Consider the following 23,074-nt stretch of genomic DNA (forward strand, 5'->3'; position numbering starts at 1 on the left):
ATCATATGTGCATAGCTACCAATCACCAGCAGTGATCAATTTTGGAGTGCATTGCTGCTCCAGAGCTGACTTTTATTATGTATTTAATCCTTTGCTAGGGTTGAAACAAAAGCTATTGCGAAGCAATTGTCTAATAAGAAAATTCTTTAAGGGATTAGAACATATTTATTGTAATTTTATGTCCCTTTAACAGCTCTCTTCAATTCTCATGTTAAAGGGATATTAATAAACAGTATGAAACTGAATTATAAAATGTTTAATTATGTGTATTTTTTTTTCTAAATTACACTGTTTCTTTAAAGTAATGTGCGCTGCAAAGTTTTAACTTAAGTTTTCCTGTTATCTCATTCTCCTGCTGAGAATAATTAGGGACATATCATTTATAAAATCGACTTTCCAAACAAGGCTGTGCTGAACATAAGATTATCTACAGGGTTTCCACACAGCACGGTTTGCACAAACTCTGTTTTATTGTCTGATTTATATCTGCCCCTAATTGTTCTCAGCAGAAGACAGAAACAGAAAACTAGTTTGAACATGGCGGAATCCCTTACTTTATAGAACTAAACCTTCACACTTACATAGGCAATATTTAAACAATTAATATAATCGTAACAAATAAATCTCCATAATATTCTAAGGCTAATCTTTGCTTTGAATGCATTATTATGCCAAGCATATATTTACTGTTTAATATCCCTTTAACCTAATGATGCATGTTCACTAAATAATCCAGTCTAACCTCTTCCATTATTCTTCTACGTAGCTGATTTGCTAAAGATTTGCTCCACTGAGTAACATAGGATGTGAGATTCTCTTAAATTCTCGAGCATGTATAGAAAAATCCCACCAACCTTTGCATGAGCAGCCCTCACTAGGGACTAAACATGAAAGTTCAAGCAAGTGGTCAGCTGCCTTACCTAGAAAGTAATGAGGCTCTCTGCAATAGAAAATGTCACAGCAGCACTCGTCAGTCGTCACTGCTAACAAGCAAATACCTGTAGTTTTGCATGCATATCTTTTTCTATCAGTGCAGTAAGTGCAATGCATATTTTAAGACAAGCTCGTCAGCTATTGTCTGGAAAAGTGAGACTTGGAGGCATAACACTCTTAGAGAATATGAAGAGACTTGTGAGAAAACTTCAGACATACCCAAGGAACGTCCCTGTTCAGCCCCTGACCAAGAGAGAACTTCATTTTACAATAGAAATGTAAAGTATGATTTAAATTATGTATGTTTTCTTATCATTTTATCTTTGTATTTTGAAGTCACATTGTACTTTAAATACCATTTTTACTGTGTCCATTAAATATTTATTTTCCTGAGCACTTGTAATACAATCTGCTTAGTTTAAATTTGCACTTTGCTGCAACTTTTTCATCCAAAATTTTGAATGTGCACTTCCGCTAACATGTCCGCCCGGGAACGCAGGAAGCATGCAGCAATAAGCTGCCCGCATTTAACATTGCACAAGTGCCTGCTTGTGCAATGCGGCCCTTTGATTACGCTAGCACAATGGCACGCAAGTAGGGGCTGTCAATCACTCCGGGCGAACGTGTCCTGGGTGATTTTGACTTTGCATTTCAATATAATTTTTAAACTGCATATTCTATTCAGTCTCATATTTCAATATTTCAATGCATATATTTACCTCTCACTGAAATGTAAAATTGTTGGGTATATCCCTTAGTGAGACACAGACATCTTAAAGTGAAATTTTAGAGAATCATGTGGACCTTGTAGGATCTTTTTAGAGAATTTTATCTGAGCAGTGAGCACAGAGCTTTTGAGATTCAGATCCTAAAAGAGAGAGTTTCTGCAAAGTTTCCCCACTGCATTGATCAAGTAGGACATTAAAGGGACACCAAACCCATTTTTTTCTTTCCTTCATGGTTTAGATAGAGCATGCAATTTTAAGCAACTTTCTAATTTACTCCTATTATCAATTTTTCTTCGTTCTCTTGCTATCTTTATTTGAAAAAGAAGGCATCTAAGCTTTTTTTTTAGGTTCAGTACTCTGGACAACACTTTTTAATGGTGGATAAATTTATCCACCAATCAGCAAGGACAACCCAGGTTGTTCCCCAACAATGGGCCGGCATCTAAACTTACATTCTTGCATTTCAAATAAAGATACCAAGAGAATGAAGACAATTTGATAATAGGTGTAAATTAGAAAGATGCTTAAAATTTCATGCTCTATCTGAATCACAAAAGAAAAAAAAGAGTTCAGTGTCCCTTTAAGTTGCCTGGTTTTAAAAAAGGAGAGAGCATGCTTTCATTTTTTTTTTTAATTTTTTTTTTAAATGTAGTTTGTATGGAAATATAGCTTCTGTTCCGTGAAATCCTCCCCTCAGGATGTAATGTTAAGTTGCCAATGGGCCACAGTTTATGCTCTATATAGAGAAACTGCTTATGCTTTTAATTGGATGGCAGCATTGTAAACAGATTTGACAAACTCGTCATAACAGTACTAAACATGACAGCCTGAATATAATGTAAGTATTTTTTAAAAAAAAATTAAAATAAAAGAAACATTGAATCAAATTTCAAAAACATGTAGCAATAAATATGGATATTTAAATTCTAGTAAAATCCATTGAATACATTACGAGAATAAGGCAAACAAATAATAGTGGCATGTCTGCAGTACATCTCCATAAAGTATTATTTCACATGGAAAATATTTATCCAAGGTTTACTCTTTATAACGGGATTTTGTTTAATTTATGTAGCATTTGGTTTCACTTTAAAACATATCAGGTTTTTTTATATTAGATTTGGTTTGTTTCCTCCAAGCTAATGCATTTTTATGCAAGTTAAGCTATTGATTTTATGTGTGGGTTTTTTATATTCCTTTTTAAACTAATAACAAAATGATTAACAAGTAAGGAAAAACAGCTTTAGGTGCCGTCCCACTTAACATTATACATTGAAAATATTCTAAAAGTTCCTCAAATTTTAATGCAAACTATGTTTATTTTAGTAGTTTGTATAAATAACTTTGTGGTTTAAAACCTTGTTACAACACAGTAAACACATCAGTATAATGTAATTTATCCCAGATTTTGCTATTTCACAGTTGCTGTTTATTTATGAAAACCAACACGCTTTGCAATGATTTATAGTGTGAGAAAATGCAATTTTCAAGAAAAACAGTAGTAGCAAGTAATACATACAGTAAGTACATCCGTATTTTTAATAATGTGTAATTGTTGTTCTATTTAATGTATAATAGAAAATAATTGTGTTAAAAAGTCTCTTTAAAGTGATGATAAACTGTCCCCTTTTTAAAATCAGAACCATGTCGTCAGTGATATTTTAGATAGAGTTAGAGCTAAAGGTTTAAATTGTCAAATCAGAGCTCTCTCCATATGGCACTTTTATTGTAGCTGATTGGACAATTCAAACTGTTAACTCACAGAAAAATTGACTTTTGAAGTGGGTGGTGGAGCGCGCAGTATTTGAAATCATATCGATATTAAAAAGTAAGTTATAGCGCATCTTCATTACAAATAATGAACGAAACTACATCTAAAATATTACTAACATTCAGGTTCTTATTTTAAAAAAGAAATAGTTTACCATCACTTTAAGACAGCCAGATAGGGAGTTTTGCTCCTAACTCTTTGTGGGAATGAGGAGTCTAATTTATGTGAGAGGAGTACAAAAATACAGATATTGCCCCCCCCCCCAATTCTAAACTTCATACAAAGAGCTAGATTAAGTGGTGTGCTGTTAGCGCGGGACAAGCTAAGCAATACCGTGACCGCGCTAACGCTCATATTACAACTTAAAAGTAAATGGTTACACTTCAGCACAAACAAAATTTTCACTTAACTGATTACCGTGCCTGGAAACCTATCATAAAGTGTAAGGGTTAAAAAAATGTATCACCTGGAAATCTCTAGGTAAAAAAGGAAGATATTTTACCTCAACATTCCTTAGTAGTCATATCTCATTGTAAAGGGACTTTTAGCCAATCAGAATGTCCCAGGACTTGCAAGGGAGCGTGCATCTGGCATGTGCAGGCACAGTCATTTTATTTCAAAAACACAAAACAGGGCACTTCAAGGTGTGATTTTAAAAAATAAAAGCATACATTTATTAGAAATATGTTTTAAAATATACAAATACAATCTGTTTCTGACAAGATGCCATCTGTGTCTGTATATTTGTAAACATTTTTCTAACAAAGGTATGCTTTATCTGCCGAAAAACAGCACTCCGACCTCAGGAAAGGTTTGACTTTGCTTTGTTGAACTTCCAGGTTATGGATGTCACAAGCAGCCTGGAGCCAGCGACTACAGTGTTTGGCAACAGCCATTTTATATCCCTCCTCAATTTAAGGAAGGTTACTATAAAATGTCATGAGATTTAAGAGAAATCTCATGAGATCACAGTAACGCAAAGTGTCAGTACTGATAAAGCTGATTGGCTGTTGTGTTTTTTTACAACATGCAACTGACAGCAGCTGAAGGATAACTGTTCACAGAACACATACTATTGTGAGCTTAATAAATGTTGAGGTAAAATATCTTCCTTACTTAAATAGAGATGTTCAAGTGATCAAGAGCACATCAAAAAAGCATATCCAATAAGCTAGTTTATATGCTTTTTTGATGTGCTCTTGATAACGGCAATATAGTTGCTGAAACGCATAGAGCTTTTTAATATTGTTTTAAATACATTTGACAAAGCCGCATTTCAACACTGTCTTGCTGGTGATTCCGGAAATAAAATCTGTTTACCGTTTTGAACCCTGTCAAGGCGCTTGATGTGACTGGAAAGCAAGAAGGATATTCAGCCAGGCTCCCTAAGAGACACAGCGCCGCCAGACCAATATCTACACTCATTTTTAATTTACTGTTCCCTTTTTATTACCAAGTTGTCCAGGTCCTGAGGCAGGAAAGCAGCCATAAACTATGATGCTCCCTCCACCATGCTTCCTGGTTGAGATTAAGTTTTAGTGTTTTTCATCTAACATAGCATGGTTTTTGTTAAAGAGTTAAACTTCATCTCATCTGTTCTAGAACAACTGTTGAAAACCCAGGTGGGTTGTTGAAGTCTAGAGCGTTAATAGAATCCATTCAGAATTGTCAAGGAGTATAGTTTTTATATGTGTTGTCAATTTAAGCAGCGACTTAGCGGAACATCCGTCCATACTTTATGGATTAGGTATATGGCTCCTTAGGGAGCAGGGTGCTATAATCCTTCTGTCCCAGGCTGCTTTCCTTGTCTTGTCTTTATTTATTGTAGCCCTAGTATAGCGCTGCAAACAAAAACCACAATAATAATAACAATGCATGTGTATTTACTGGCTACTTAACATTCCGTTTGTCATGTGATTTCAGTTTTTATCCCAGCTCTCTATAACTGGATTCATTAAAATAAAAAGGGAGAAAGGGTACAGATATGAAAGGGTAATACATTAAGTCTAAACAAGGAAGTGAATGAAGAGGAAATCAAACACTTTAAGAGGTGGCATACTTAAAAGGAAAGGGAAAATTTAACATTTATGATTTAGACAGATCATTTTCAAATAACTTTCTTCTCTTTGTACTCTTGGTATCCTTTATTGAAAAGGAGACCTAGGTAGGCTAAGGAGCAGCAATGCACTTCTTGGAGCTAGCTCCTGATTGGTGACTATTTTATGTGTTCAGTTAGTTCCAAGTAGTACATTGCTGTTCCTTCAACAAAGGATACCAAGTGAATTATGCAAATTTGATAAAAGAAGCAAATTGGAAAGTTGTTTAAAATTAAATATTCTATCTATCCCTTGCACCCCTCAAACCCAGCCCTCATAGCCACACCTCTTATTAACAAAACTTTCTGTTACTTTTCACCTGTAACAGAGGAAGACATCTTTAGACTCCTTTCCTCTGCTAATCTCATAACTTGTCCACTTGACCCTATTCCTTCACAACTTCTTCCCTCTCTGCTTCTTTAACCTGCCCTTACTCATCTCTTTAGCCAATCTTTTCCAACTGGCACATTTCCTTATACATTCAAGCAGGTGTCAGTCACACCAATCCTAAAAAAGCCCTAACTTGACCCTTCTACCACTTACAATTATCATCCAGTTTCCTTGCTTCCTTTTGCCTCCAACTTATTGGAATAACTAGTCTATAACCATTTAACTCTATTTCTCTTAACTAGCTCCTTACTTGATCCACTACAATCTGGATTTTGTCCTAAACACTCAACTGAAACTGCTTTTACTAAAGTAGCAAATGATCTGCTATAAGCTAAATCAAATGGACACTGCTCCTTACTAATTCTTCTGGATCTATCTGCTGCTTTCGACACAGTTAACAATAATTTCCTCTTAAAAATCCCACATTAATTTGGCATCCGAAAAACAGCCCTCTCCTGGTTAGCTTGATATCTCTCAAACCACTCGTTAACAGTTTCCATTAACAACATATCATCTGATCCTTTGAGGCCTACTTATCAAGCCGTCAACTTACTTGCATTCGACGGCACCAATACGCTCGCCTAAGATCGCCTAACATCGCGGGTGCGGACCTGAATACGCTCTCCATATTTAACAAAAAAGCTGTCAAAAAGCCGCGCACCAAGTACGGGGCGATGAGCAGCGGACTGTTGTTAACTAAACAGTCATCGATCTCGCTGCTATTCGGCTTTTCCCCAGCTTTATTTGTATACTGTCACTAAACACTGCCACTATACTAAAATGTTTAACCCCTATCCCGCGGCTCCCGGACCCCACCACAACTAAAGTTATTAACCCCTATCCCGCTGCTCCCCGACTTATTAACCCCTATATCAGTCAATAGGATGAAAGCTCAATCCTATTGGCTGATTGAAACAGCCAATAGGATTTTTTCAACCTTAATTCCAATTGGCTGATAGAATTCTATCAGCCAATCGGAATCTAAGGGACGCCATCTTGGATGACGTCATTTAAAGGAACATTCATTGTAAAGAAGACATCAAACGAAGAGGATGCTCCGCGTCGGATGTCTTGAAGAAGGATCTGCTCCACGCCTGATGGATGAAGATAGAAGATGCCGTCTGGATGAAGACTTCTGCCCGGTTGGATGAAGACGTCGGCCCACTTGGATGAAGACTTCTGCCGGATTCGATGAGGACTTCTGACGATTCATTGAGGATGGATGTCGGCTCTTCAGAAACTGTAAGTGGATCTTCGGGGGTTAGTGTTAGGCTTTTTCAAGGGTTTATTGGGTGGGTTTTAATTTTAGACTAGGGTTTGGGCTTTTGAAAAAGAGCTAAATGCCCTTTTAAGGGCAATGCCCATACAAATGCCCTTTTCAGGTTTTTTAGATTAGGTTTTTATTTGAGGGGTTGGTTGTGTGGGTGGTGGGTTTTACTGTTTTTAAGGGCCATTGGTAGTTTATTGTAGGCTAGGTTTTTTTTTATTGGGGGGGGGCTTTTTTATTTTCATAGGGCTCTTAGATTAGGTGTAATTAGTTTAAATCTTTGATAATTTATTTTTTTATTTTGAGTAATTTACGCCTAGATTACGAGTCTTGCGTTAGCCTTAAAAAGCAGCGTTGAGAGGTCCCAATACTGCTTTTTAATGCCCGCTCACTTTTTTTCCACGACTCGAGCATACTGCAAATCCACTTACGTAAATTGCGTATCCTATCTTTTTAATGGGATTTGCCTAATGCCGGTATTACGAGTCTTGGAAAAAGTGAGCGGTACACCCTCTCCTGTCAAGACTCCTACCGCATTTAAAAGTCAGTAGTTAAGAGTTTTATGGGCTAACGCCGTAACATAACACTCTTAACTAAAGTGCTAAAAAGTACACTAACACCCATAAACTACCTATTAACCCCTAAACCGAGGCACCCCCCCACATCGCAAACACTTAAATACATTTTTTAACCCCTAATCTGCTGACCGGACATCGCCGCCACTTCAGTAAATATATTAACCCCTAAACCGTCGCACTCCCGCCTTGCAAACATTAGTTAAATTTTATTAACCCCTAATCTGCCGTCCCTAACATCGCCGACACCTACCTACATTTATTAACCCCTAATCTGCTGCCCCCAACGTCGCCGCAACTATATTTAATTTATTAACCCCAAAATCTAAGTCTAACCCTAACACCCTCCTAACTTAAATATAATTTAAATAAATCGAAGTAAAATTACTACAATTAACTAAATTATTCCTATTTAAAATTAAATACTTAGCTATAAAATAAACCCTAAAATAGCAACAATATAACTAATAGTTACATTGTAGCTAGCTTAGGGTTTATTTTTATTTTACAGGCAACTTTGTATTTATTTTAACTAGGTACAATAGTTATTAAATAGTTATTAACTATTTAATAACTTCCTAGTTAAAATAAATACAAATATACCTGTAAAATAAATCCTAACCTAAGTTACAATTACACCTAACACTACACTATAATTAAATTAATTACCTAAATTAACTACAATTAATTACAATTAAATTCAATAAACTAAATTACAAAATTACACCTACTCTAATCCCCCTAATAAAATAAAAAAGCCCCCCAAAATAATAAAAGTCCCTACCCTATACTAAATTACAAATAGCCCTTAAAAGGGCTTTTTGCGGGGCATTGCCCCAAAGTAATCAGCTCTTTTACCTGTAAAAAAAAAGACAATACCGCCCCAACATTACAACCCACCACCCACACACCCAACCCTACTCTAAAACCCACCCAATCCCCCCTTAATAAAACCTTACACTACCCCCTTGAAGATCACCCTACCTTGAGACATCTTCACCCAACCGGGCAGAAGTGGTCCTCCAAGCGGTCCGAAGTCTTCATCCTATCTGGTCCTCATCCAGGCGGCATCGGAATTAAGGTAGAAAAAATCCTATTGACTGATCCAATTAGCCAATAGGATTGAGCTTAATCCCATTGGCTGTTCTAATCAGCCAATAGGAATGAACTTCAAACCTATTGGCTGATTGGATCAGCCAATAGGATTTTTTCTACCTTAATTCTGATTGGCTGATAGAATTCTAGACAATCGGAATTGAAGGGACGCCATCTTGGATGACGTCATTTAAGGGACCCGTCATTGTTCCAGTCGCCATCGAACGAAGAGGATGCTCCGCATTGGATGGTTTGAAGATGGACCCGCTCCGCTCTGGATGGATGAAGATAGAAGATGCCACCTGGATGAAGACTTCTGCCTGTCTGGAGGACTTCTTCTGCCGGATAGGATGAAGACTTCGGACCGTCTGGAGGGCCACTTCTGCCCGGTTGGGTGAAGACTTCTCAAGGTAGGGTGATCTTCAAGGGGGTAGTGTTAGGTTTTATTAAGGGGGGATTGGATGGGTTTTAGAGTAGGGTTGGGTGTGTGGGTGGCGGGTTGTAATGTCGGGGGGGTATTGTTTTTTTTTTACAGGTAAAAGAGCTGATTACTTTGGGGCAATGCCCCGCAAAAAGCCCTTTTAAGGGCTATTTGTAATTTAGTATAGGGTAGGGATTTTTATTATTTTGGGGGGCTTTTTTATTTTATTAGGGGGATTAGATTAGGTGTAATTAGTTTAAAAAAATTGTAATTATTTTATTATTTTCTGTAATTTAGTGCTTGTTTTTTTTCGTAATTTAGTTTATTGAATTTAATTGTAATTAATTGTAGTTAGTTTAGGTAATTTATTTAATTATAGTGTAGTGTTAGGTGTAATTGTAACTTAGGTTAGGATTTATTTTACAGGTATATTTGTATTTATTTTAACTAGGAAGTTATTAAATAGTTAATAACTATTTAATAACTATTGTACCTAGTTAAAATAAATACAAAGTTGCCTGTAAAATAAAAATAAACCCTAAGATAGCTGCAATGTAACTATTAGTTATATTGTAGCTAGCTTAGGGTTTATTTTATATGTAAGTATTTAGTTTTAAATAGGAATTATTTAGTTAATAGTAGTAATTTTATTTAGATGTATTTAAATTATATTTAAGTTAGGGGGGTTAGGGTTAGACTTAGATTTAGGTGTTAATAACTTTATTATAGTGGAGGCGACTTTCGGGGCGGCAGATTAGGGGTTAATAAGTGTAGTTAGGTTGCGGCGACATTGGGGGCGGCAGATTAGGGGTTAATAAATATAATGTAGGGTTCGGCAATGTTGGGGGCAGCAAATTAGGGGTTAATAAGTATAATGTAGGTGGCGGCGGTGTCCGGAGCGGCAGATTAGGGGTTAATAATATAATGCAGGTGTCGGCGATGTCTGGGACGGCGGATTAGGGGTTAATAAGTGTAAGATTAGGGGTGTTTAGACTCGGGGTTCATGTTAGGGTGTTAGGTGTAGACATAAATGTGTTTCCCCATAGGAATCAATGGGGCTGCGTTAGGAGCTGAACGCTGCTTTTTTGCAGGTGTTAGTTTTTTTTTCAGCCGGCTCTGCCCCATTGATTCCTATGGGGAAATCGTGCACGAGCATGTTTTGCCAGCTTACCGCTACCGTAAGTAGCGCTGGTATTGAGGTGAGATTTGGAGCTAAATTCTGCTCTACGCTAACTTTTTTGCGGCTAACGCCGGGTTTAAAAAAACCCGTAATTCCAGCGTTACTGTAGGTGAGCGGTAAGGAAAAACTGTGCATTAGCCACGCACACCATTACCGACAAAAACTCGTAATCTAGCCGTTAGTGTTTATTATTTTTTTTGTAACTTAGTGTTTGTTATTTTGTGTAACTTAGTTGTTAGTTTTTGGTAACTTTGTAATTTGTAATAGTAGATGTAAATTATTTGAGTAGGGTTAGGTTTTTAAATATATAATATATTTAATTTAATTTGTAGTTTAATGTAATTTTAGTATAACAGTTAAGGTAGATTAATTAATAGTTTAATATAGTTTAATGTAATTGTAGGATAATAGTTAGGGTAGGTTAATTATTAGTTTAATATAGTTTAATTTAAATCTAAAGGTAAGTTTAAATTTATTATAAGATAGGGATGATTTAATATTTAATATAAAGTTAGCGGGTTATTAGGTTTAGGGTTTAATAGGTTTAGTAAGTGGTACTGATGTGGGAGGCCAGGGGTTTAGGGGATAATAAGATAATGTAGGTGGCAGCGGTGTCAGGGCGGCAGATTAGGGGTTAATAACATAATGTAGGTGGCGGCAGTGTCAGGACCGCAGATTAGGGGTTAATAACATAATGTAGGTGGCGGCGGTGTCGGTGCGGCAGATTAGGGGTTAATAACATAATGTAGATGGTGTCGGGGCGGCAGAGTAGGGGTTAATAACATAATGTAGGTGGCGGCGGGGTGGCAGATTAGGGGTTAATAACATAATGTAGGTGGCAGCGGTGTCAGGGCAGCAGATTAGGGGTTAATAAGTATAATGTAGGTGGCAGCGATGTCGGGGCGGCGGATTAGGGGTGTTTAGACTCGGGGCTTATGTTAGGGTGTTAGGTGTAAACATTACTTTTATTCTCCCATAGAAATCAATGGGGTATCGGGCAGCAGCAAACATAAACTTTCGCTGCTTTCTCTCATTGATTCCTATGGCATCCGTCGCCTCCAGGGTGGCGGATTGAAAAGCAGGTACGCTGGGCCGGAATAGTGGCAAGCGTACCTGGTAGATATTTGTTAACTAGCAAAAGTAGTCAGATAGTGCTGAATTTGCATTCTGAACATCTGTAATGACGTAAGCATCGATCTGTGTCGGACTGAGACCGGCGGATCATATGTTACGTCACAGATTTCAACTTTTGCCAGTCTGAAGGGCTTTGATAAATAAGGGGAATCATGCTCGCCACAATTACGCTGCAGAATTCCAGCGTATTTGCGGTTGACGGCTTGATAAATAGGCCTCTTTGTCTCTCTCAGGTGGAGTACTGCATAGCTTGGCCTTGGATCCCTTGCTTTTTTCCTCCTTTGGAAAACTTATATCCTCCTTTGGCTTACAGTACCACCTTTATGCTGATGACACGCAAATCTATCTTTTTTCTCCTGATATCTCTCCCTCTTTACTCAGCCAGATTACTAACTGTCTCTCTGCAATTACCTCTTGGATGTTCTTGCACTATCTCCAACTCAATCCGTCTAAAACTGAGGTGCTTCTTATTCCCCCCTCTCTGAGACCTCCAACACCTGACATTTCTCTTACATGACTATTCTCAACACTGCACCCCGGGTCCACTGTTTTGGGGTCACACTTGATTCTGAACTCACATTGACTCTACATGTTCAATCTCTTAACAAATCCGACCGTGCACACATATGCAACATTTCCAGAATCTGACCTTTCCTTACTCTAGAAACGAAAAAAATATTAATTAATTTACTCATTTTATGACACATTGACTACTATAATCTACTTCTTAATGGCCTTCCCAAACACTGCCTCTTCCCCCTTGAATGGTTCAGCTAGACTCATTTTCCTAAGATGCCAATCTACATAAGCTGCTTTGCTCGGCCAGTCTCTACACTGGCTCCCCATACACTCTAGAATACAATTCAAAGTATTAACCCTAACCTATAATACACTCAACAGCTTCACTCCCAACTATATTTCCTCTACTCCCTTAGCCGCTCTCTTTGATCAGTCTCTGACTTATGTTTCTCCACTCCTAGTATCTCTATGTCTCTCTCTCACCTCCATGAATTCTCACGCACTGCTCTAAACTCTCTTCCCCGCTCCATCAGGCTGTCTCCAACCTTCTATAGCTTTAGACGCTCATTGAAAAGCCACCTATTCAGAGAGGCTTAACACCTCTCCTCTGTTTTTCATGCTACGCAAAATAAATCTTGAACTGCATTGACTCAATGCTGCAGCTACAATCCATGTGACAAGCTACTCCAAAGCTTATGTCACTGCACCCTCAGACTGTAAGCTCTTCAGAGTAGGACACTTCTCCTTCTGTACTAGTTTTGTTTAGTCTGTAATGTTTTTTTTGTATCTTATCACAAATCTTTGTTATTGTATACCCCTATCTCTATACCAAGCGCAACAGAATTTTGCGGCGCTATAGAAAATAAACTGTAAAATAAATGATAATACTAACAGTAATAATCTGATTCAAAAAAGAAACATCAGTATTACCCATCCATTTTTATCTTTTGTCTATTTTTCTACTTCCTCTTGTTATTACCACATAGGGAGAACCCAGAAGAGTCAGGAGGATTATTTCATGATTAGAGTGACCACACTCAGTCCTAGACAATTGTCTAATACCCTTCAAATGTGTCTCTATTCATAGGCCTAGCAATCTCTTGCATAAATCTACATGCCCTGTCTTTTACTGTGTGCAACAAAAAGCTATTACTTTTGTAGAATACCTTTGACAAGTGGATACTATTTAGAAATCAAACGGCAAGACTAAAATAGTGACAAATATATATTTTATTTTACTTTAACATTTTCTATACAACCCTTAGGATTTCTTTTCACAGGCAGCTGCTAGGTTTCAGAAAAAAATGTTTTAAGTCAAAACAAGAATATGATAAAAGGTCTGGCACAATGCTAAAAGATATCACTTACGTCAAAAGAGAGCAGAGAATGTTTTCCCTACAACATACCGTGGGAGAGGCTGGAAATGGTCATAGGGCATTATCTCCTTAAACCCATCACTGAAAAGACATAAAACAAACACTATATTAGACAGGAATATTACCATGAATAGTTGTATACAAAGAAGCAATTGCTGATCTAGATTTTAATCAAATCAAGCATTTCTCACTGCCTCAGCTAAAAACATGAGTGAAAAAGGGCACTGGTGTCTGCATTATAAGAAACATTTAAAACAGCACCAATGCATTCTGCAAAAAGGTTAAATCTTCTTTGCAAGGTACACTTCATACTGCAATTTAGCATATTACACTATGCAGGGTGCATTCTACTATTTGTGATGTACTCTTCAACAACCTTTAAATAACCTTTGTTGATGTTTTGAGAATTAAAAGAAAAATAACAAAACACTCAGTTTTAGATGTTGCCTTTTTTATAGGATATTATTAGAACATTCTTACCACATGCAATGCTTTTTGGTAAGCCTTATTAAATGTTAAAAAAAATAAATCCTGCTCCAAATCCTGTCAAATAGTATCTAAGGTATAGCTAAAGAAATCAATGTGAACACAATTTTAAGTCAATAAAGTTTATAAAACCTTTTTTTTTCTCTACATTTTAAAATGGATATTATAAGTATGAGGTAAGTGCTTTATTGCAGGAAAAATCAGTGATCTAAATCTTGTACAGTTACCTAAAAAGACACAAAAAGTTGCAATTTCTTTTAAAGTAACCTATGGGAAAATGATTTCCCATTTGTATAGTAATAAAATAAGCTAGTAATATTTAGGGCCAGATAGCAAGTGTAGCGTTAGCAAGTCAACTTGTAACGTGCGTGGGATAGTGTGCGTATTACAAAGTTAAAAGTAAAAACTTAGTCGGCGATCAAAAACCTGACGCGCACTAACTGTAGGACTTAAAATATTGGGGCCGTGTTAACTTGTTCTCCCCATAAACATCAATGGAGAGCGCAATGGAGAGCGCAACTTAAAGGGTCAGTAAACCTTAAAAAAAATGTTATATAATTCTGCACATAGTGCAGAATTATATAACATTACATTAGCCAAACTTTTTAAATCATAATATTGCCTTTTTATTTTTAAAACATATCGCCGTTTTACAGACCCGCTCTCTGGGCTCTGCTGAGCGGGTCTGTTGTTTTTACTGAGCGCATCGGGCCAGCTGTATAGTCACAGCCCGGCCCGACCGCGCCATTAGACACAATGCAGCTCGCTCCCGCGAAAAAATATATATCTATACCTATATATCTAAATAAATATATAGATATATATATATATATATATATATATATATATATATATATATATATATTTAATATCGAGAAATAAATACGGGAGAGAAGCAAATGCTTTAAAATTTATATATAAGCTAGTGAACAAGGGTAACCTCCAATCGGTCCTTGTTGGTATTATAAGTACATATGGTGCAGGCCCTTAAATAGTATTATAATGTGTAATATAACAGAAGAACTCATCCTGGAAAATAGCCAGGTTGAAAAAAGACAGGGAAACAGCACTCTTTTGAAAAAACAATATTTTTACTAGCACGATTTATATACATAAGTGGTAAAGGGGATGGCAATCGGGAGTCCTGCCTCCACCCTTGAACCGCAAGGATAGGCAAAGTACACTGTGTGTAAGGTACAAAATAGTTTGCAACAACAATATTTATCAAAAAAAACAAATATTTATAATGGGACCTTCCGAGTCCAATATACAAAACCTGACCGGTCAGGGGATGTGCGGAACAAGTTGCGCAATATGTAAATGCAGCACAATACAAAGCTGACTTAAGTAAAGCCTGTCACACTTCCTACACCCAGCTGCACACAGCACCTCTGTGAAGAGGTAATTGCTGGGCAGGTAAAACGTAGTAAGGGATCTAAGAAAGTGATGACAGCTTTATAACAAGCGGGATAAGCTAGTCAGATATACCTTGCAAACTGTACATAGAAGAATTTATATTCAGAGGGGAAGTGTATTCCTGGGATCAACTACACCCTGCTGCAGCCGACGCCTCACTCAGGAGGTATAGCGGTCGGGCAGGTAGAAAAATGGGATCTAAGTGATCTTAATGGAAACACGCCCTCAGGATATGTACATAAGTAGATAGACCAGACATTTAAATCTTCATGTATGGATGACATGTATTGCAGACAAGGTATAAGTAAGTACATTCAAGAAAACAGCGTTATTGCATGCCATGCAGAAAAGCAATTAGGTGTGTTAGTATTCAGCATATGTCTGTCCATTTTAAGTTCCTAGAAAAAGCTGTGCCCCCTCTCGACAGAGTGGCGTTTGCCAGGTGCGAAATTCATGCACATAAGCCAAAGCTGATTCATGCAGTTAGCGGCAAGGAATGTAATGGAACCATACGACCTGATAGCTGAAATGACAAGTCGGCCGTGCCGAGTAGCTGTGAGTCCATGACATGTATGCCAAAATATGCCGAGTTTTGATTCTGACTTTGCTTTAAGAGTGCCTGGTAGTAAACCGCAGGGCTTGTTTGCAGATTCTTTGCTTAATGATCTTCACACGCACATCACGTGATCCGGTCGGCTGGACCTATGCCGACGCGCGTTTCACCCGTGCGTCCAAGTTGCTTAACGGGCTTCGTCAGGGCGTGATATCCAAGGTGCACCTGTCACTCTATTTATACCTAGTGTCGTTTTGCGCCTCTACTGACGGGTGAAAGTATTGCAAGTATTTGCAAAGTATCAACAATTAAGGAAAAACCAAAATGTGTCTATATTCAAATATGAAGTAATAAAAAAGGATCTATCTTACTTTACATTGAAATTTAGAGAAATATAAAGGAGAAAATAATAAATATATTGATGTTGCAATCGTCTTTTTATTAAAAATTAACAGAATTTAGCCTACTATAGTACAAGACGCTAGAGAATGTGTTCATTCACAGAAAACAGGCCATATCCAATTTGTCATTGAGGCCTGCAGGAAGCTGGGTACCCAAAACTGAGATCCACCTGCATTCCTTTTGGAGGAGAATTCTGTCATTATCCCCCCCTCTATTGTTGGTTATGCCCCTATCTATCCCGATAAAGGAGAGAGAGTCAGGATTACTGTCATGCATGTGTTCGTAATGTTTGGCAACGTTACTTTTCTGGTTCTTATATTTCACATCGTCCCGGTGCTCTGTTATCCGGTCTTTTATGGCCCTTCTCGTTTTTCCCACGTAATAACGCGGGCAGCTACACGAAAGAAGGTAAACAACCCCTTCCGTGTTGCAATTCACAAAGTGTTTTAGAGTATATGTTTTTCCTGTGTGTGTTGCAAATTGTTTGGTCTTAACCATATACTTGCATGCAACACATTTCCCACAGGGATGGTTGCCATAGGATCTGTGTTTGGACAACCAATTTTGTTGTTTAGGAGTCGACAAATATTGGCTCCTCACCAATTTGTCTTTAAGACTCGGTGCCCTTTTGGCTGTGATGTTTGGAAAATCCCCAACATCACGTGATACTGCTTCATCACTAGTCAAAGTGTGCCAGTTGTGTGCCAAAATCTGTTTTAATGAGGTCCAATGGCAATTATACTCAGTGACCAATCTAATTTTTGATGATTCACCAGTCTTGTCTTTGGGTACCAAAAGACTATCCCTATTCAGATGGGCCGCACCGGTTAGGGCTTGTTTCACTATCCTCTTTGAATATCCTCTATTCAAAAACCTTTTTTCCATTTCAGCCGCATGCTGATAGTACTTCCCTTTTGTGGAACAATTTCGGCGTAGCCTGAGAAATTGGCCCTTAGGGATACCCCTTTTTAGGTGGCTTGGGTGATGGCTAGAAGCGTGAAGAAGGCTATTAGTGGCCGTGCTTTTGCGATAGTTTTCTGTCATCAGGCAGCCATCTTTAATCTTCACATTTATATCCAAAAAGGATATTTCTTCCTTACTAAACTGTAGGGTAAGTGAGATATTACTCTTGTTCTTATTTAGAGAATTCACAAATTCTTTCAAGGTCTGCTCTGAGCCTTCCCAGACTAGGAAGACATCATCCACATATCGTAGCCATATGTGGATGTTCTCGTCGAAAAGGGGATTCTGGTACACTTCTTCCATTTCCCAGATGCCTAGATGGAGACACGCATAAGTGGGAGCACATGTTGCTCCCATAGCTGTGCCCTGTTGCTGGGAATATATCTTATTGTCAAACATAAATATGTTATTTGTAAGTGTGAATTTTAGCAGTTCAATCGCGAAGTCAGTATGTTGTACAGCACTCATACCTCTCGTCGATAGGAAATGCTTACATGCCCTAAGTCCTACTTCGTGTGGGATTGATGAATATAGTCCCTCCACGTCTAGGGTGACAAGGATGGCATTTTCGGGGAGCACCAACCTGTCAATCTTACGTAGGAAATCCGAGGTATCCATGATGTATGATGGAAGGGTGATGAGGTAGGGTCTAAGAAAGGAGTCCACGTAGTTGCCCAGATTTTCAGTAAGGCTGCCTATGCCAGCCACAATCGGTCTACCTGGAGGATGGTTGGCATTTTTGTGGATCTTAGGGATGCAGTAAAATACAGGCATCACCGGATGTTCTGGATAAAGGTACTTAAATTCTGTGGAGGTTATAATATCCTTGCTTTTTGCTTCTTTCAAAATATTGAAAAGTGCAAATTGTAATGCAGGGATCGGGTTAAACGTTAAACTCTTGTAGAATGTTTTATCCAAGAGTTGACGTTTAACCTCCAAAGTATACATGTTTTCGTCCCAGAGAACCAAATTCCCACCCTTATCCGCGGGTTTTATTACAAAGCCCTTGGCATTCATTAGCTGGTTAAGTGCCTTTCTTTCAGATTTTGTTAGATTGTCATTGACCAATCCAGTGAAGGGTAGTCCTAGGATTTGTTTTTCAACTTCTCTGACGAAAATGTTCACAGCTGGTACCATGGATAGCTGTGGCATGTATTTGGATTTTGCCTTAAAATTAGAGTGAAACCTCTCATACTGGATGGAGTCTTCCATCTGTGAGGGGACATATTGGCTGCCTTCACTATCTGCCAAAAGACTCTGAAGGTTCAATATGCTAGATGTATCTTCTCTATTTAGAGCAACATCCTCCACTAGGTGTCTACTCTTTCCTTTCATAATTTGCGATAGTACAACCCGACGTGCAAATAGGTGTAGGTCTTTAATAAACTTAAACTTATTAAGTGAATTAGTAGGACAAAAGGTCAATCCTTTTTTTAAAACCTCTATATGTATGAGATTCAATTTGAAGGAGGATAGATTGATTATCTGAAGACCCTCTTCTGAATTATTCAATATCCCCTTCGACCCCGAAACCCTCGCGATCTGCCCCGAGGGTAGTTCGTTTGGTTCTGGTCGTAACTCCGTTGCCGTCGTTGTCTGGAGGGATACCTCCTCTCTTCTAAGTGTGTACCTGCTGCTTTTCCTCCTCCTTTTTCTTCCCCCTCTCCTCCTTCTCCTAAAAAAGACTGTGAGTTCCTACGGGTAGATCTTCGGTGCTCAGATTCTATATCTGACCCATCAGTACCCGAGTCGTAGGAACTTCTTTGTGGCAGATAATTATAAACTTTTTTATTTTTATAATCATCATTGTCTCGCGAGAATTTCCTACCTTTTCTTAATTTAATATCAGTTTGTAACCTTGATATTTGTTCTTTTATCTCCTCATTTAGTTTTGCAAAGTTTGTATTACTTGAAAAAGTGTTAACCAGTTTAAGTGATTCCTCTGCCTGAGTGATGGTCTTTTCTAGTCTTTCTTTGTTACGAATGACCATTTTTTCCATCAAAATGATGGAGCAGTCTGAGAGGCTGGAATTCCAACCTTCCATAAACTCTTCACCTCCCTCGTCTTCCCTCAGATTAGTCCCAGGGTCCAATCGAAGACGTAAACCCCTCGGGATGATGTTCATTTTAATATAATTCTCAAGGCTTGATGTCTCAGCCCTAAGTTTTACTTGTTTAACAAGTTGTTTTTTATAGCTTTTAAAAGCACCATAGATGTTGACTGGTGTATTGCTACTAGTATCCTGACTCTCTTCCAAATTGGATACAGATAGTGAAGCTGTAAGTTCAGCCTCCCAATTTTCATCTGAAAATGTAAATGCCATTCTAATAGCGTCTTGTAAAGTAATATATATGCCAAAACCTCACGGTTCAAAGCCGGAGACAAGGTATCCAGAATGCCAAAAGGAACCCCAAAGTTTTACCAGGGCAATGTATGATATTCCTGGTTATTTAGCTAGGGGATCTATCTCACCGGAGACCAGGGAAGCTAGGATAAACCTAAGTAGCCTGGTATAATAATAAAGAATATCGAGAAATAAATACGGGAGAGAAGCAAATGCTTTAAAATTTATATATAAGCTAGTGAACAAGGGTAACCTCCAATCGGTCCTTGTTGGTATTATAAGTACATATGGTGCAGGCCCTTAAATAGTATTATAATGTGTAATATAACAGAAGAACTCATCCTGGAAAATAGCCAGGTTGAAAAAAGACAGGGAAACAGCACTCTTTTGAAAAAACAATATTTTTACTAGCACGATTTATATACATAAGTGGTAAAGGGGATGGCAATCGGGAGTCCTGCCTCCACCCTTGAACTGCTAAAATTCACACTTACAAATAACATATTTATGTTTGACAATAAGATATATTCCCAGCAACAGGGCACAGCTATGGGAGCAACATGTGCTCCCACTTATGCGTGTCTCCATCTAGGCATCTGGGAAATGGAAGAAGTGTACCAGAATCCCCTTTTCGACGAGAACATCCACATATGGCTACGATATGTGGATGATGTCTTCCTAGTCTGGGAAGGCTCAGAGCAGACCTTGAAAGAATTTGTGAATTCTCTAAATAAGAACAAGAGTAATATCTCACTTACCCTACAGTTTAGTAAGGAAGAAATATCCTTTTTGGATATAAATGTGAAGATTAAAGATGGCTGCCTGATGACAGAAAACTATCGCAAAAGCACGGCCACTAATAGCCTTCTTCACGCTTCTAGCCATCACCCAAGCCACCTAAAAAGGGGTATCCCTAAGGGCCAATTTCTCAGGCTACGCCGAAATTGTTCCACAAAAGGGAAGTACTATCAGCATGCGGCTGAAATGGAAAAAAGGTTTTTGAATAGAGGATATTCAAAGAGGATAGTGAAACAAGCCCTAACCGGTGCGGCCCATCTGAATAGGGATAGTCTTTTGGTACCCAAAGACAAGACTGGTGAATCATCAAAAATTAGATTGGTCACTGAGTATAATTGCCATTGGACCTCATTAAAACAGATTTTGGCACACAACTGGCACACTTTGACCAGGATGAGTTCTTCTGTTATATTACACATTATAATATATATATATATATATATATATATATATATATATATATATATATATATACACACACACAGATATATATATAGAGAGAGAGAGAAATACATATTTAGAAATAGAAAGAACATTTTCTTCTATTAAAGAACATTGGAGTGTAAAATATTTACAGTAAAAACACAGTAACAGCCATAATTCATATTAAAAGGATAGGAAATTCAAGACTAAACTTGCATTATTCAGATAGAGCATGTCATTTTAAATTCACTTCTATTTTCAAATATAGTTTTTTTTTGTCTTGGTATCCATTATTGAAATTGAATATGTACATATCCTACACTAGTGAGAATTAGCTGCTGATTGGTCACTACACACATTTGTCTCTTGTGATTGAATGACTAGATGTGTTCAGTTAACTCTCAGTAGTTCACTGCTTCTCCTTCAGCAAAGGATATCAAGGGAATGAAGCAAATTTGATAATAGAAGTAAATTGGAAAATTGTTAAAATTACATGTTCTATCTAAAACCTGAAAGAAAAAAATGTGTTTCATGTCCCTTTAATATACAATAAAAATAAAATGTATGCTTGCCAAATACATTCCTTTCTTTCCTGGCAGGAAGAATCCACAACTTCATTCCTTACTGTTGGGGAAATACAACACTTGGCCACCAGGAGAAGGCATAGACACTCCAGCCAAAAGCTTAAATATCCCTCCCACTTCCCCTATCCTCCCAGTCATTCAGCCAAGGGAACAAGGAAAAGTAGGAGGGTATAAAGGTGCCAATAGAAAAAATAAACTGGTAGCCGCAAAAATCAAAATATCATACAGGCGGGGTTGTGGACTCTCTGTGCCAGGAAATAAAGGAATTTATCTGGTAAGCATGCATTTTGTTTTCTTTCCATACGGCAGGGAGAGTCCACAACTTCATTCCTTACTGTTGGGAAAACAATACCCAAGCTCCAGAGGACACTGAAGGAATAACGGGAGGGAACAAGAAAGAGGTGGACCCTATTCTGAGGGCACCACAGCCTGCAAAACCTTTCTCCCAAAAGCTGCTTCAGCCAAAGCAAACACATCAAACTTGTAAAATTTAGATAAAGTATGTAAGGAGGACCAGGTAGCCGCCTTACAAATCTGATCAATAGAGGCTTTGTTCTTGAAAGCCCAGGAAGAAGCTACTGCTCTAGTGGAATGAGCTGTAATCCTCTGAGGAGGCTGTTGTCCCGCTGTCTCATAAGCTAGGCGGATGACACTCCTCAACCAAAAAGACAGGGAAGACGTAGTGGCTTTCTGACCCATGCGCTTACCCGCATAGAAGGCACAAACCACATGTAGATTGTGAAGCAAACGCTCCTTTGTCGAGGAAGGATTTGGGCACAATGAAGGAACAACAATCTCTTGATTAAAGTTACAATCTGACACCACCTTAGGAAAGAAACTTAACTTAGTACGTAAAACCGCCTTATCGGCATGAAAAAACAAGGTAAGGGGGTCACATTGCAAAGCAGAAATCTCAGAGACTCTGCGAGCTGAAGCAATAGCCAATAGAAATAGAACCTTCCAATATAACAGTTTAATGTCAACATTATGCATGGGCTCAAACAGAGCCTGCTGCAACACACGAAGAACAAGATTGAGGCTCCAAGGCGGAGCCACCCTTCGAAACACAGGTTTGAACCTAGTCAGGGCCTTAACAAAGGACTGCACATCCGGAAGCTCAGCTAATCTCTTGTGCAGCAACACCGACAGGGCCGATATTTGTCCCTTCAGGGAACTAGCAGATAGACCCTTCTCCAGTCCCTCCTGTCAACTTTAACCTTATGCCAAGAAAAAAAACGCTCCTCACACCAGTGCAGGTAAATCTGCCACACCTTATGCTAGATGCGTTGAGTCACTGGCTTACAAGCTACGCACTCAGCCTAAGAGAATCTCTCTAGTAACGAAAGGCAAAGAATGACTGGGAGGATAGGGGAAGTGGGAGGGATATTTAAGCCTTTGGCTGGGGTGTCTTTGCCTCCTCCTGGTGGCCAGGTGTTGTATTTCCCCAACAGTAAGGAATGAAGTTGTGGACTCTTCCTGCCTTATGGAAAGTAAATTATTTTTATTTTTTCAGATATTTGAGTGGAAAAGACTCCAAAGTATATATACATTTGTATATATGTGTTAACATGTGTATATATGTATGCATATTTAGACATGTATATGTATGTATATATATA

General features: G+C 38.1%; 1 protein-coding gene across 1 annotated transcript in view; it reads right to left on the bottom strand.

Moving 5' to 3' along the window:
- LOC128664505 (ADAMTS-like protein 3) overlaps positions 1–23,074 on the bottom strand; it is a gene marked incomplete at its 5' end in the record, with an annotated part of 417,110 nt that overhangs the window by 260,493 nt on the left and 133,543 nt on the right. Inside the window, one exon of the mRNA XM_053719326.1 lies at positions 13,516–13,566. Coding sequence (XP_053575301.1) covers positions 13,516–13,566 — 51 coding nt within the window. The remainder of the gene's footprint in view (positions 1–13,515; positions 13,567–23,074) is intronic.

Source organism: Bombina bombina, chromosome 6 (assembly GCF_027579735.1).
Source record: "Bombina bombina isolate aBomBom1 chromosome 6, aBomBom1.pri, whole genome shotgun sequence".
Lineage (NCBI taxonomy): Eukaryota > Metazoa > Chordata > Amphibia > Anura > Bombinatoridae > Bombina > Bombina bombina.